The sequence below is a fragment of the Procambarus clarkii genome, chromosome 67 (genome assembly GCF_040958095.1).
Source record: "Procambarus clarkii isolate CNS0578487 chromosome 67, FALCON_Pclarkii_2.0, whole genome shotgun sequence".
NCBI classification, from domain to species: domain Eukaryota; kingdom Metazoa; phylum Arthropoda; class Malacostraca; order Decapoda; family Cambaridae; genus Procambarus; species Procambarus clarkii.
The window spans coordinates 24,089,506-24,106,616 of NC_091216.1; the positions used below are offsets into that span (position 1 = coordinate 24,089,506).

The window sequence follows — 17,111 nt, forward strand, 5'->3', positions numbered from 1 at the left end:
AGAAGGTACAATGGGCTGGTGAGATTATATTTGAATTTAAATTGAATTTGATATTAGAGAGATATTTTTACATTTTTGCCAAAGCCACTAACATGCATAGCGTTTCAGACTACTATATATATGTATATGAATAAACTATACTGTTTCATATTATTCTACATTGTGTTTAGGTTATTTAATGTTAAGTGTCTTACAGTAAAAGTAAGTATCTTAAGGATCTCGGTACCAAGCTATTCTAAACAACAATTAAGAGACCATTGAACGGCGAGCTTTGTATTCCAGCATCTCAGTGTAGCGATCCAGAGGGGAAATGCCCCCTGCTTTCTTGGTTCCTGCCCGGCGTCGGAGGAGTTCCAAGAAATCTACAGCCTCTTGGAAATAAGCTTCCCTTTATTTCCACTTAATATCCACATTTTGTACTCAACTATGTAACTGTGTATCCTTGTAAAATAAAGTGTACAACAACAATAATAACATAAAAGGGGTTGGTAGCAGTAAATACTCATACGTATTTAGAGTGAAACGGCAAGTTTTTATCAGTGTTCTTTATTCCCTTCTCCGAGGCTAAGGGTCTCTACTTATTCGCAATTATGCTAGCGAGTGTATGAGGGTGCTATAATCACTAAACCATAGGGATATAAATTAACCCAAAACACCTACAACTATAGTATTATATCTAAACTATAGTCAGTAAAATTAAAATCAAGGAAAGGATTACAACATATAAGGCCTTAATTCAGCCTAGCACCAAAATCAACTATGCATGAGTGATTGTTGTTGAACCTGTCGTCTCGAATAATACATTGCATTTGGCTCTAAAACACCTTACGGACAAAATATGAAGTACTATAAATCATACAGAGGCTCACAAACAACTATAAGTTTTCTGTGCATGGCTCTATTTTTTAGGCTAAGGCAATTTAATACATAATTTTTGTGACGTAATAACTGGAGAGGACGGGCTGGCATGTGACGTATAGGAAACCACTTGCAGTATGTGCATGGTCGTAGCCCAGGCTATATCCGAACGCATGCACCAATGTGATTATATACCCGACCACCCGGAGCCACACGGCCGGCTGCCAGTCACAGTGACTCCCGAGAACCCGCACGGCCGGCTACCAGTCACAGTGACTCCTGAGAACAAGTACCTGCTTATTCTCTCACAAGCACCACACGTCGCCTCTGATATTATATTACAAAGTTAACCCTCGTGTCAACAACAACAACTTCGTGTCACTAAGGTTCGACGTGTTTGTTAGTCACTTTATTGTGTGTGTTACTGATAGCTTTCTAGTGCAAGATGTAAATAATACTTATTTAAATATTATCTATATAATAATCCTCTGTATCATGGGTTCGATTTCCGGGTGACAGAAATAATTGGGCACCACCTAGTGCCTCTGTTTACCTGACAGCAACACAGCGAGCACAATATCCACAAAGGGTTTGGCGCGACGTTGATACAGTGTTCAGTTTGAGTTATTATAATTATAGTTGGTTACTATTGGATATTGTGGCCGCTAAGTGGGATATGGGCACAAATTAGGCCACTGTTAAGTTAATGTGGGTTGTAACCTGGGGAATTGCAGAATTTTTAGAATTGCTTGGGTGGTTGCTCTTGCCTGCATTTACCAAGATTTTCCTAAGGATGTTACTGTACTGACCACAGCCCAATCCAGCATTCATATATGAACATTAATTATTGAGCCTGCTGTCCAGCTTTTAAAGTTTCTAATTTTAAATTATTAACATTCACGTGTATTGCTCCAACTGGTCTGCCAAATAAAGTGTCAAGCGATCAGACACAACAATGTACGAGTAAGTGTTGTATTTAAAGGAGTATACTGTATTGTCAGAATCTCTTTAATGTGGTAATGTATTGGGAAAAGTCGCCCCATTTGACACTTCTTCCCACTACCCAGTGGACACAACATCAAAGAGCGACGACAGTTCAATGCCGAATCAACGTTGTCGATCCAAGCTGAATTAACGTTGGCAATGTTCATTCAACATCGAACCAACGCCACTCCTGGATATCGGAATAGTAATGCTTTTCTAGATGTAAAGTTAGGTTACACTCACCTGGGCTCTAGTTGACTTGAACCGCGGACCTCACGCGGTTGACTTGAACCGCGGACATGTTGGTCAAGACCTTTTCTTGACGTTGGAAAACCTTAGGAGGACGGGCTGGGTCAAGTGGTCATAGTACCAGGCTAGCAAACATGTGATACAGGGTTGGAATCTTGCAGAGGAAGGCAATGCTAGCATTTATTAAATGTTTAACTTTTATAATATAACACTTATACAGGACTTGTTTAGAAGAGCAATTACGTGATCCAAAAATATAATTAGAAATCAGGCAGCTATATAACTACTATCTCATTTAGTATGTTAATTGTTGTCTGAAAGACACTGAAAAAGTACTGGGAAAAGTAATTCACCTTATGTATTGCAGCCCATCTCATTCCAAGTATCAAAAGAATTCAGAAACCCGAGCCTCATTTCAGTCCAAACTCCACCAAGTTTTCCCGTTGTCGGGGAAAGGAAGTTCAGTACGTAAGCTGAGAGCAGTAACCTGACGCTCAATGAATCCAAATCTGTAAAATTAGTCCATTCGATTAACGTTCTCGGCTATTGTATAGGGAGTTGTACTATAAACCCTGACACAGAGGATGTGCCCGTTTCAAGAATTACCACCACCTATATATGAATGAAGGAGTTTTGAGGGCACTGGGAATGTTCGCTTAATATGCCAAATGGATCCCCAATTATTCAGACATCATTCAACCTTTTGTAAAAAGTATGACGTTTTCACGTGGTGAAGCAACCTTAACAGCATCCGTAAGTCTTACAAAACAAAAATACTGAGGATACAACTTTAGAATCCGTAGATGAAGACCTGCCATTTTGTACTTTGAATTATATCGAGGTTCACCCTATGCCAACTACGGTACTGACCATTCCCAGGATGCAACACACAACAATTGTCTGACTCCCGAGTACCTATTTACTGTTAGGTGAACAAAGGCATCAAGTGAAAGGAAACGTGCCCAACCATTTCCGTCCTGCACGGGACCCTCCTTTGCGAATCGACAACGTAGGTCACTGTACAACAGGACTAATATGGCATAGTGAGGCTCCATGAGGTACATAATTATCAATGCTCACAACACATTACTAACACTAGATTATTGCTTTATTTGTATGTTAATTTTCCTCAATAACTCTGAATCTTGTACCCAGCAGGATAGCAAAGCACAACTTACATTGACTGATGCATTTATCTCTCTCCCAAACTATTAATAACCAACTGCCTGCATATCAACAATTTTATATAGATTAAAGATAAGCAGTGGTCATAACTACCTACTACATAACATAACTACACGTTCTGAAGCACTAATTCAGGGTACTATGCCACTATGGAGAAGAGGTCATAGTTTTAAACTTTGAACAAGATTTGTACTATAGTATAAGGCTAAATGCAGAAATTTAATGGCAACAGAAAAGGTGAATCTCACAGCCAGTTGTCATATAGTTTGAATGAAAAGATTTGGCGTTTCATCTCAAGAGCTTAAAAAGTTAATACAAATACAGAATATGATTTTTTTCACATACAGTATATATTAACCTATATTAATACCCTATAATGCTCTATTTCACTATCACTAATGTAACTTTTACAGGAGTATTTAACTTGTAATTTCTTTAACTGTATTCTTAAATAGAAAGAGTCCTGTCTAGTCTTATGAGTTAGATTGAGTATGTGAGATACAATATATGGTGGTTATGTGAGGGTCCCGGTAATAGTCGGGTTCGTTCTCGACTCACAATCGGGAGGGGGGAGGGGAGAATCTCGACATATGCCTAACATAGTTATATACTATATGTATAAACTGGCTATCTGTCTCCCGACACTGAATTATTATTACTTTTATTATATACAGCATAGCGCTACTGTTGCAATATGGAACGTTGGACTGGTCGCGTTGCCTTGGTGACGGGAGCGAGCACAGGTATTGGGGCAGGCATCAGCAGGAGGCTTGTGGAGGCCGGCATGAAAGTTGTCGGAGCTGCACGAAATGAGGAGAGGCTTCAGGTGAGTCAATACCTTAATGTGCTGTACTTAACTTTACGTATTCAACATGGCCTTTAAATACTTAACATTTACTTCTTATTTTATATTATTCAATATACATCAGGATGAAATTATGAGGCAAGACAACAAAGATGTTTCCATATAGGAAATAAGAAAGGATATAAAGGTCGCATGTTTTTCAGAGTTGTCCAAGGTATTTAATTTTTATTTTTTTAGTTTCTCATATTTCTTTTAACTTAAAATTGCCCTATATTTGTTTTTGCACGGCTTACTTTGTTTCATATACTCTTTATAAGAAAAAACTTGAAGAATTTACTTGATACAGTAAGATATATGTATAACTAATAGTATACGGTGTCCCTACATATTAAGTCTGGGATGTTATTTGCATAATCACGTATTTAATGTCACTGCCTTGGCATGAATGTCACTGGCCTGCCATGAATGTCACTAATGATTTTCAAGACTTGTTCCTTTGTACTTATTTAACATTATTTATTTGCAAAATTAAATTATACAAAACATATTGAAAAAATGAAATTGAAAAATGTTATGATAGGCCAGCTTGTGGGATAGGTGGCCATAACAGGTGCAATATTTATATAAATAAAAATGTAAATGTTCGTTTTGTTCAAAATCGCTAATCTCCAAAAGTTTTTCAACGATTGCTTTGAAATGTTGACACAACGTTCCATCCTAATAAACGCGTGTTTTTATATATATCTACTACATAGATGCCTCACCTGTGACAGGTAAAAACATTTTTTTTAATCAGTGCCATCTGTTGGACATAAAAGCAACACATGCTGTGTGTTTTTCACGTGAGGGAAATCTCCGAAAGTTCTTCACTGATTGTTCTGAAATTTTGACACACCTTTGCATTTGAATACGCATGTGTTTTATATACCTACTATATAGATGTCAAACCTGTGACAGGTAAAACCATGTTTTTTTTTTAACTGTGTTTTTCATGAGGGAATGGTGGGGGGGATGGGGGAGGGGGAAATGGTGGGGAGGACGAGGGGACGGGGGAGGGGGAAATGGTGGGGAGGACTAGGGGACTGGAAAATGGTGGAGAAGATGAGGGGACGGGGGCAGTGGGGAATGGTTGGGAGGACGAGGGGACGAGGAAATGGTGGGGAAGATGAGGGGACGGGGAAGTAAGGAATGGTGGGGAGGATTGCTTGCACCCAGCAACGCATGGACGGGTACAGCTAGTATGTAATACAAAGATCTCTTAAATCCACATTTGACTATCTGTGTGTGCAAGGTCATTTCATTTTACTCTCTACTTTTCCAGGCCCTTGAGAGAGAGCTGGCCAACAAACCCGGGTCCTTTACCCCAGTGAAATGTGATATCTCCAAAGATGATGATGTTCTTAATCTGTTTGCCACCATTAAGCAGAAATTTGGAGGTGTTGATGTGTGCATCAACAATGCTGGCATGACTCACGGCCATTCTCTTTTGGGTTCGTATTTCCAATAACAGAGTACGTTTCACATTTTATATTTACACAAATTAGCCCAAAATGGAAACAAATAAAAAAGACTGACAAGCGAAGTGCGTGTTCTTTCGCTTAATGTTGGTTTACTGTGGCTAGTAATAAATAATTACCTATTAAGATTAACATAAGTGAATTTTTAATGGATTAAAAAAATTAATGAAGTTTCTGATTATGTTACGCCTATATCTTATATTTCCATATACAAATATTATCGTTTTACTGTTGTCCACAGAGGGAACAACAGAGGAGTGGCGGGAGATGCTGGATATCAATGTGGTGGGCTTGTGTCTGTGTACACGTGAAGCTGTGGCATCCATGCGTGCACGCAACGTTGACGATGGCCAAATCATTCATATCATCAGGTCAAAATATTGTTTAATACTGAAGTATTTGTAACGTGACTATAGTTCTGTAGAATTATCAAATTAGGCAATGATTATTGCAGTCATATATATATAATCTTGAGGTTATCTTGAGATTATTTTGGACCTAATCGTCCCCGCGGCCCGGTCCTCGACCAGGCCTTCTTTTTGTTACCGCCCCTTCCCCCAGGAAGCAGATTGTAGCAGCTGTCTAACTCCCAGGTACCTATTTACTGCTAGATAACGGGCTTTAGGGTGAAAGAAATTTTGCCCATTTGTTTCTGCCTCCACCGGGGATCGAATCCAGAACCTCAGGACTACGAATCCGAAGCGCTGTCCACTTAGCTGTCAGGTCCTATATATACACACATTTTAAATAGATATTGGTCTTTACCAAATACGAACCTGATAATTTGCCCAAGTTGAATGAATTTAGAAGTGTAAACAAAAAGCTAAGTAATAATTTGTGAAGGAGTTAGTAAACAAATGGAGATGCAAAAGGCAAACAAGTTCCCAATACCAAATAAGATATTTTCCAGGGTCTTCAAGGAAAATATATGTATTTGTTTTATTTAGCGGCATGCTAGGCAACATTGGAAACTTGCGTTGCAGTACAGTGGTTTAAACTGTATTTGTATCATTATCACGTTAGTTCATCCAACTTAGTAAGTAGATGTTTTGGGGTACTCGCAGGGCAAATGTACATTTTGATGGCTGTTTTCAAACAGGATAAACAAGCTTAGGCAGATAGATGAATTTTTTATTTGTGATTGTAGTAGGATCCAGGGTCTAACCTCCAGGCAGGACTGTAATGGTTTGGTTTCACCTGATACATCTGTTCACCTTGCAGTAAATAGGAACCCGTAGAGATTGGCAAATTGTGGACTGCTTCCTATGGAATATCAGTAGTTGATTCAGGGGTACTTCGATATGCTTATGTATAAGTTTCCTATCCCCAACGATGGGAATTATATGCTGTATAGGCACAGAGCCTCTGTTACTTGTGACAAACTTTTATGTTTGTTCAGAAAAATCTGTATACTGAAATCTTATTGTTTTTTCAAACACTGACAGTACGTCGGGTCATCGTGTGGCGCAAGTTCCAGCAGGTCATTTCTACGCTGGCACCAAGTTTGCTGTGACAGCCCTTCTTGAAGGGTTGAGGCAGGAACTCAGAGATGCAAAGTCACACATTCGAATTGCGGTAAGAAGTTACTGAAATTGTAACTGTGGTAGAGTAATGTAATGCTTTGATGGATTTGATGCTTCGGTAATGTGACTATTTGATTTGTAGTTTAGGAGCGTTTGACGAGTACAGACAATGTGTATAACTACCTACGATCACCTAATTGTTATTTTTTTTTCAGACATCACATTAGTTTGTCCCCCTACGATAAGCATCCACTATGTGTGTTATAAGACCAAAATCATGTACAGTTAGGCAGGATATTCTGGCACTAATGCCACACCGAACTTGCGAAACTTCCCCGTAGGGCCATTAAAAGGCTAGTCAATGGAGAATACAGTACACTACTCCAGCCCAGAATGACCAACAGAGATGCATTGAGCAGTATCAGGCAGTAGCAACGCACTACTTTACATCCTTTGTGTCCATTGTTTTCAGTTTTGGATTTGTTCATCTTTTTCTAGTGGTTAAGCTTGAAAGTGATACCTAGTAATTATTTCAGGTTATTTTATGTCCATGATTATTTTTCTGTTACTCTCCATTCTTTCCTGATTACCACACAGATTGCCTTTGGTCAAGTTGGATTTTGTTTTCAATGTGTGCCACTGGCCTATCAATCTACAACCCTTTGGGGTGATGTTCTGACAAACACCCAGGGTCGCCTGCTTGAACCGTTTATCCTCTCTTCTTCCCTGTCTCTTCTGAATTCTGGTGAGCCCACTCATTTGGACTCTCGGACTCGCACCCCTTTCCTGTCTTGATCTTTCTCTCTGCTCGTCGTCTCTTTACTTGGATTTCATGTGGCGAGTTCTTGATGACCTCCATGGCAGTGACCATTTCCCCATTCTTGTTACCTATTCCTCTTTTCACCCTCCCCTCTCCTTCCCTAGGTGGCAGTTTGCTAAGACAGACTGGAACCTATTTACCCTCACTGCTGCTCTCTCAGACCTCTCCCTTCTGCCTCTCCCTCGCTTTCCCCTCCTTTTTCATGACACCATCTTCGACGCTGCCCTTTGCTCTATTCCTCGCTCTTCCTCTCGGGGACCACGGAAGTGTGTTCCCTGGTGGTATGCAGACTGTGCTCGGGCTGTCCGCTGTAAGCGTGCAGCCTGGAAGAGACACCGCCGCCGGCAGACGGCCGATTCTTTTCTTTTGTTTCGGAAGGCGAGTGCGGTGACCAGTAATGCCATCCGTATGGCTTAACGTATATGTTGGATGTCTTATGTCTCCACCATTACGTCCGAAACTCCTCTGCCGCAGATCTGGAAGCTTATCCGCAAGATGTGGGTAAGTTCGTTCCCGATGTCTCGCCGGTCCTTCACCTCCTTGGTACTCTTGTGGCAGACCCGTTGCAGATCGCTACCGAACTGGGTTCCCACTTTTCTTCTGTTAGCTCTGGTTCTCATCTTCCTCAATCTTTCCTTCTTCGTAAACCTGTCCTTGAATCTCGTCCTTTAGATTTCTGCACTCATCTCCGACTTCCCTATAACAATCCCTTCTCTCTCTCTGAACTTTGATCTGCCCTGGCCCTCTGCGGTTCTACGGCGGCGGGCTCCGATGGCATTCATTATGAGATGCTTCGCCATCTCCCTTCGTGCACGTCTCAGTAAGTACCGAGTCTGTATAATCGGATCTGAGAGTCGTCGTCAGTCCCTGAGGACTGGCTCGATGCTGTTCTCCTCCCTGTTCGAAAACGAGGGTCTGGGGACTTCCCCTAAGGACTTTCGCCCTCACGAGTTGTGTCTGCAAACTCTTTGAATGTATGGTTAACGATCGTCTGATGTGATTCTTAGAACACTATCACCACCTCTCCCCATCTCAATTTGGTTTATGCAAGTGATGCAGCACAACAGATGTCTTGGTGAACTTAGAGGTCTATATTTGTACTGCTTTTGCTTCGAAGACCTCCGTTGTTACTGTCCTTTTTAACCCGGAAAAAGTTTACGAGACCACTTGGCGATATCATATTCTGTCCCAACTTCATACTTTTGGCCTTAGTGGTAATCTCTCTCTCTCTCTCTCTCTCTCCAAAGCTTCCTCTCTCGTCGTTCCTTTCAGGTGAGGCTTGGTGCTGCTCTCTGCCTCTTTTCAGCAATACGAAGGTGTGCCCCAAGGTAGTGTTCAGAGCACTACTCTTTTTCTGGTTGCCCTCAATGGTCTTTTTTCCTCTCTTCATTCTGGCGTCTTCTCCGCTCTCTATGTCGACGATCGTACCCTTTGCTTTTGGGGGGATGATCCGCCTCTCCTTCAACGGCGGCTTCAACTTGCGATTGATGCCGTGTCGTCTTGGGCCACCAATCATGGCTTCAGGTTCTTTGTCTAAGGCTTGTGCTATGACTTTTACTCAGAAGCGTGTCGTTCTTCGTCCTTCTTTGTCACTTTATGGTCACCCCCATTGTGTACAAGGATTCCGCTAAGCTTTTGGGGTTGATTTTTAACACTCGTTTGTTTTGGTCGCCCCATATCTCTTACCTCCGAGTTGAATGCTCTAAGGCCCTTACCCTCCTTCAGGTGTTGTCCCATACTTCTTGGGGGAGCGAATAGGCGCACTCTTCTCACTTTACATTCCTTTCTCGTCCTGTCTAAAACTCGATTATGGTTGCCCTGCTTACTAGTCTGCTTCTCCTCCTACTCTTCACCGTCTTGATGCTTTGCACCATACTGAGTTATGCCTCAGTTCTGGTGCCTTTCGTTCGACTCCCGTCCTCAGCTTGTATGTTGACACTGGCTTCCTATCTCTCATGGACCGCCGTGATTGCTACTGTCTTCACTCTCTTGTGCGGTCCATGCAACAGCCTTCCCCTCGCCTCTGTCGTGCTTTAACTTTTACCCCTCCTGTGGTTCCTGTTCCTCTTCACCACCTCCCTCTTTCTGTCCGGTTATCTCATTTACAGGATTCTCTTTCAGTTCGTATTTCTAATATTTCTCCTCATGTTGTTCCTTCTTTGCCCCCGCGGAGAGTCCACCTTCCGCAGTTTTGTACATCCTTAACCCGCATCACTAAAGCTTTTACCCCTCCTACGGTTCTGAAACGGAAGCTGTCTGCTCTTGTCCCATCTCTCGTAACAGTATTCCTTATTCCGACTTTTACCCAGTCATTCATTCCTCCATCCTTACCCGTTGGCAGGCTTTTTGATCTTCTGTTACTGGTAACAAACTGCGTACTCTTAAAGAGTTGTGTGTCCCCATGGCCGTCCTCCTACCACCGTAACCGGCGATGGGAAACGGCTCGGGCGAGGTTGCATATTAGCCATAAACGCTTAACTCATGGTCACTTAACGGAGCGCCGCCCCACTTCTTATTTTCCAAATTGCATTGTCCCTCTTACGGTCGTGCATATCCTTATTGAATGTCCTGACTTCCAGGACGAGCGTATGTCTTGTTTTCCAACTGTCCCCCGCGGTCGCTTGTCCCTTGATGGAATTCTTGGCGAATCAGATACTTTTGATATCGTTCGCCCTATGCGTTTCTGTTCTCGTACTGGCATCCTTGGTGATATTTAGCACCCTCTGGTTATTCCGCACATTTGATGGTGCTACATAGCCTTCCCGGTTTGGTGCCTTCTTTTGATAATTACTTTCTATATAACTTGAAGTCTGATTTTTTAAACAGCTGTGCATATTAAAATCTTGAATTTTTATGCATTTAATAATTATCTTTATGTTCTTAGGGCATTAGCCCTGGCTTGGTGGAAACTGAATTTGCTTCAAGACTGTTTAAGGATGATGCAGAAGCAAAGAAAGTGTTCTCAAGCATAAAGGGCCTGCAAGCAGATGACGTTGCTTCCTCAGTAATTCATGTGTTGTCTGCTCCACCACATGTCCAGGTAAGCTTATTGTGTGTTCAAACATACCTGTATTAACGTACAGTCGGGTTCGTTCTCGACTCACAATCGGGAATTCTGGGTTCGAATCCTGGGCGGGACAGACACAGTTGGGTGCGGCAGTAAACAGATACCCAAGAGTTAGTCAGCTTGTTGTGGGGTTGTATCCTGGGGTCAGTAATTCGACCTTGGGAGGACATTGGGAGAACCTCGATACAAGTCTAACATGTTTATATATATGCACTGGCTGCCTGTCTCCCCGACACAATAATTTATTATATCACTTTAACCAAATAAGATTAAATTACATTGCCAAAATTTATACTTCATAATTCTTTACATTTTCCAGAAAATTATTTAGTTTAGTGTGAAGGTATTGAACGTGGCCATGTTTAAGCACATTGCAGCCACGGAGATAGTAGCAATGATTTTTTTATTGTATGTTTAGCCATTTACAGGGGTGACCTACAAGAATAGTGCTATGCTTATCATGGGAAATATAATATACATATATATATGTGTTATATATCACACAATTAGTAGACAATAAGATACAATCTTGATTGGTTGCATTCGGACAGGCCAACGTAGTTAATTTTTTTTCTTCCCCAGATTCATGACATCATTGTCCGGCCAACAGAACAGATTTCGTAAGTCGTGTGAGAAAAACTGTGAACATAACACCTACTGTATTTGTCCCAAGACTCTCAAGATGACTTTTAGGAAGCCAGTCAAGCAAAACTGTCAAATTTGCAAATTATGATTCTTATACTGTATTACATTCATGAACTTTTATATACTGTACCAGTTGGTGATCTTAAACTTGTCTGCCTTGGTACATATATATTATTGTATGGCTTAAGCCTGGATAGAGTTCCTCTTGTACAAGAGGTGCACAAAACTGTTGGGTGGAATATTTAGAAAGTTGTCTTTATTCCGGATTAAAATAATAATAACAGTATATGTTTTGAAAGATAAGCTTCAAATTACTTTTATTATTATTAAATTGTCAGGTATAATTTGATTGAATTAGTATTGAATTTACGAACTCATAAAAGTGGTCTTTGTCGTTTCCCCTATTCTCATTTTGTACAATTAACAATTCCTTTATGATTGTGTAGAGCTAAAGTTAATAGGTGAAAAAAAATTGGTAAGTACCTAATTATGTCATAGCTGCAAGGTGCATGCTACTTACATACTGAATTAAGTAATTATCAAAAGAAGGCACCAAATACTGCATTAAGAAACCGTTCATTTAAGTTCCTCTTAACATTTTCATTTAACATTAGTAGGTTCTGTAAAAGGAATTTTAGTTCCCTGATCAAAACCCGAATTCAAACAAAAATTGATCTTTATGCTATTACAGTATTAGCTCGAATATAACACATTGCCCAACAACTGTATAAATAGCAAAATAACTCATTCATTGTTATACCCTTGCCTGTATTTTTCTCAAGATTTGTGAAGCATATCATTCATAATTTATAAACTTGAGAACTATATGTAATCAACTTAAATAATTTAAAAGAGACATCTCTAAAATGAGACTGTGTCAGTTTAAATGTCCTGCTTACGATTGAATGCTGGTACAGATTTATCATGTATACATTGTAAGTAATTACCAATAGAAGGCACCAAGCCGGGAAGGCAATGTAGCACCATCAAATGTGAGGGATAATTAGAGGGCGCTAAATATCACCAAGGCTGCCAATATGAGAACAGAAATGCATAAGGCGAATGATATCAAAAGTATCTGATTCACCAAGAATTCTATCGAGAGACAAGTGACCGCGAGGGGCGGTAGGAAAGCAAGACACACCCTCGTCCTGGAAGTCAGGACATTCAACAAGGATATGCACGACAGTAAGCGGGACAATGAGGAGCAGGTCGGCGCTCCATTAAGTTCCCGTGAGTTAAACATGTATGGTCAATATGTAACCTTGCCAGAGCCATTTGCCACCGCCGGTTACAGTGGTAGGAGGAAGGCCATGGGTACACGCTAACCTTAAGAGCACGCAGTTTGTTACTAGTAACAGAACACCAAGGACCTCTGCCAATGGGCAAGGATTGAGGAATGAATAACCGAGTAGAAGTCGGAACACTTTTATGGGATGTGGTGCAAGTGCGGATAGCCTCCTTAGTGGAAGAGTCTGCACTCTCATTTGACACAGCAATATGGCTGGAAACCCAGAAAATCTCCACTGTCTTAAATCTGCTGGAGATAAGAAACGACCAATGTTTACTTTCTACTACCACAGGATGTACTGAATTAAAGGACTCCAGAGCCACGAGGGCACTGCGATAGTCGACTACAACAACAAAGGAGGTTTGACAGTGAGAGAGCAGTTTATGAAGAGCGTACAAAATAGCATAAAATTCTGCTGTGAAAATGCTAGTCTCCGGAGGCGGGCGACACATATAGGTGTGGTCAGGGAAAACAACAGAATAGCCTACACCGTCTGCATACTCAGACCCATCCGTGAGGACGGAAATGGAGCGAGAGTGTGAGGAAAAGTGCTCAAGGAAAAAGCGTTTCAGAACTGTAGACGGGTGAAAAGCTTTAGTCACGTGGGTCAAGGTTTTACAAATCTTAGGAAGGAAGACCTTTCACGAAGGCAAGAACGGAACGACACGAGAAACATTGGTAACACTAAACGAGAGAGAGAACCTTGCAAGACAACCATACGGAGAGGGTCAAGGTGGTGAAGGGGAACAGGGACCATAGAAAGGGTAAAGATCAAAGTACGACATAAGCGGGAGTGAGGGTGTTGTAAGGACCGCTCAAGGTAGCGAAGACAGATCCTATAGAGACAAGACGCCAGTTTCAACATACAGGCTTAGGGTAGGAGTCAAACGAAAGGCACCTGAGCTGAAGCCTAACCCAGTATGGTGCAGAACGTCAAGACGGCGAAGAGTAGAGGGAGAGGCAGATCGAGTAAGTAGGACAACGGTAATCGAGTTACCGTTGTCGGCAATTGTGAAAGGTATAGTGTAAACTTGTTAAGACTAGACTCGCTGGGACCAGATCGATCCCATACTTTTTTGTGTACTGTTCTGTCAAGGTTTTAGTTTATTTTCTATTTAATACAAATTGTGTGGGCGTTTTATTATTACAAATTATGTATTGTATCATGCTGCATTTTACACAAAAAAAATCAATATAATTTGAGCACATGAGCATCTTTCTATAAATCTTTGCCACCAGAACTTTGTTTTATGGTAATGAACTAAAGAGTGCCAATAAACAAGTCGTTTCTCTAGAAGAAGTGGTCATCCATCAAAACAAATGACAAGTGTGTGCCTTCATTTGAACATCTCCAGGCACGAGACGTCACTGATGAACATCTCCAGGCACGAGACGTCACTGATGAACATCTCCAGGCACGAGACGTCACTGATGAACATCTCCAGGCACGAGACGTCACTGATGAACATCTCCAGGCACGAGACGTCACTGATGAACATCTCCAGGCACGAGACTTCACTGATGAATACATACAACTGCACTGGAATAGGTTCAGTGCAGTGACGAAAATTATCCCAAAACTAAGTTGACTTATACCAGGAAAGGTTGAAATCCTAAGGGTTAACAAGACACAATGTGAGATTTTTCTATATTTACCTTCTCTCTCTTGGGAAGGTTGGCCTCAAGCAGAAAGGACCACTTAAGAGCAGCTTTTACTTTAGGTGAAAGACCATAGACAGGTGGGAACAATCACCAGGACCTCAAAGATGTTGACGTCTCTATCCACTGAGTAGTCAGGCTCCTTATATGCCGTAGCACTAGTAAGGGTAACCCACAGGTTCTCACTTCAATATTTTATTGATGTGTGGCGCTATGAATCGGGTTAGAATCCAGAAGCAGGCCTTCAGATGAAATTCACATGAACAGTTGCAGTAATAAATGTGGGAGCAATAATGTTGTAGGGTTGACAATGACCGTTCTCAACAATCAACAAGTTTATTAAAACAGAGACTAAAGTACTTCAACGATTTTACGTTGCGTTAATGTCTCTCAATGGCACGTCAAATAAAGCTAATTAACAACCAAGTATAGCAACGACGTCTGTCAATTGCCGCAAGGCTGAACTGAACTAACTTGAACAATTCGGAGAGCTCACTGACGATGCAACAGTGCAATCAATATTATTCGCAGCCCTCTGCAACATAAATCTATAATCACAACTTGCTAGGACAACTCGTGCAGCCCCCGGCACTGAGATGGTAACGACTAGGAGGTTAAATGACAACACAAGTAACTACCTATCAATTTTAGGTTAACACGTGTCTCAAGATACAAATATCATGAAAATTGCACTAATTAAAAACAAACAAATTTACCTCCTGTCACCCACACAGTCGGGTCCTTCCCTTGACTTGTAAATGACATTAATCCTGGTGATCTCACGTGTCAGCATTTCCACTCACCTCACAGGTGTTCATGAACAGTTGCAATGACGGATCCCTGGCATCGAAGCCAGTTTCTGAGAATATTCACCAAAACAAAACAGGGTACTTACTCTTACTAGACCGGGCTCAACACATTAACACTTCCAACATTCATGCCACTTGTCTGAAGCACTGAAGCTGAAGGTCACGACCCTACACGTCGCTGCACCATGGATGATGGTGGCAGCGAGGCGGTCTTAGTGTGTGTGGGGTGAAGCGAAATTACGAAACGGATGATGAAAAATTACTGTCATGCCCCAGTGGCACATCAGAACACACCGAGACCCGCCAAATCACGGCTTGGCTGTGGTCCTGGAGCAGGTTGTTGTGTTGTGAGGGTAGAAATAGCCTAAGCTTCTCTATCCCTGTATTTTATTGTTTCCGTAAACTTGAACGTGGAAGAAGAGCCAGAGCCGACACTCGGACCACTGTGTTGTGACGCTCTCCCTGGTGCTGCCACCTGGCGGCCGCACCACATCTTACACTACAGAAAATGGTCCCTCACGCTAAACCACACTATTGCACGTTGGCATTACTATAATAATAAATAAAAATAATAATAACAATAATAATATTTTATTTACAAGACGGTAAAATGGGTTGGTGAGATTATATTAGAGTGATATTTTCACATTCTTCAAAGCCACTAACACGCATAGCGTTTCGGACTATTATATATATATGAACAAATTTTCCAGTTTTATATTATTCTACATTGCGTTTAGTTTATTTAATGTTAAGTGTCTTTAAGTGCAAAGAAGTTCCTTAAGGATCTCGGTTTCAGGCTATTTTAAACAACAATTAAGAGACCATAGAACGGCGAGCTTCGTATTCCAGCGCCTCAATGTAGCGATCCAAAGGGGGAATGCCCACTGCATCCTCGGTTCCTGCCCGGCATCGGAGGAGTTCCAAGAAATATACAGCCTCTTGGAAACAAACTTCCCTTTATTTCCTTTTAATATCCATATTATGAATTCAATCAGCTATGTAACCGTGAATTCTTGTAAAATAAAGTGTACAGCAATAATAATAACAAAGGCGTGGTAGTAGTAAATACTCATACGTATTTTGAGTCAAACGGCAAGTTTTTATTAGTGCTCGTTATTCCCTTCTGCGAGGCTTCTACTGGTTCGCAATTATGCTAACGAGTGTATGAGGGTGCTATAATCACTAAACCATTGGGATATAAATTAACCCATGCACCTGCAACTGTAGTTCAAATTCAAGTTCAAGTATGTTTATTGAGATAAGAAAGAAATACATCTCAAAGGGATAGAGTAGCTTAGGCTATTTCTACCCCCACCCCCGCAACTGTAGTCTTATAACTAAACTATAGTCAGTAATATTAAAATCAAGGTAGGGATTGCAGCATATAAGGCCTTAATTCAGCCTAGCACCAAATTAAACTATGCATGAGTGATTGTTGTTGAACCTGTCGTCTCGAATAATACATTGCATTTGGCTCTAAAATACTTTACGGACAAAATATGAAGCACTATAAATCATACAGAGGCTCACAAACATCTATAAGTTTTCTGTGCATGGCTCTATGGGTAGGTTAGGTTTGGGTAATTTAGTACATAATTTTTGTGACGTGACAACAGGAGAGAACGGGCTGGCATGTGACGTACAGATCACTTTCAGTATGTGCATGGTCGTAGCCCAGGCTATATCCGAACGCATG

General features: G+C 41.2%; 1 protein-coding gene across 1 annotated transcript; it reads left to right on the forward strand.

The window, feature by feature from the left end:
• The first annotated feature begins 1,024 nt into the window (after positions 1 to 1,024).
• On the forward strand, positions 1,025 to 14,155 carry LOC123767675 (dehydrogenase/reductase SDR family member 11). Its single transcript, XM_045757544.2, has 7 exons — positions 1,025 to 1,244; positions 3,951 to 4,102; positions 5,403 to 5,571; positions 5,840 to 5,969; positions 7,044 to 7,173; positions 10,826 to 10,981; positions 11,591 to 14,155. The coding sequence occupies exons 2-7, from the start codon at positions 3,971 to 3,973 to the stop codon at positions 11,630 to 11,632; spliced, it is 759 nt and encodes a 252-aa protein (XP_045613500.1). The 5' UTR covers positions 1,025 to 1,244; positions 3,951 to 3,970; the 3' UTR covers positions 11,633 to 14,155.
• The last annotated feature ends 2,956 nt before the right edge of the window (positions 14,156 to 17,111 follow it).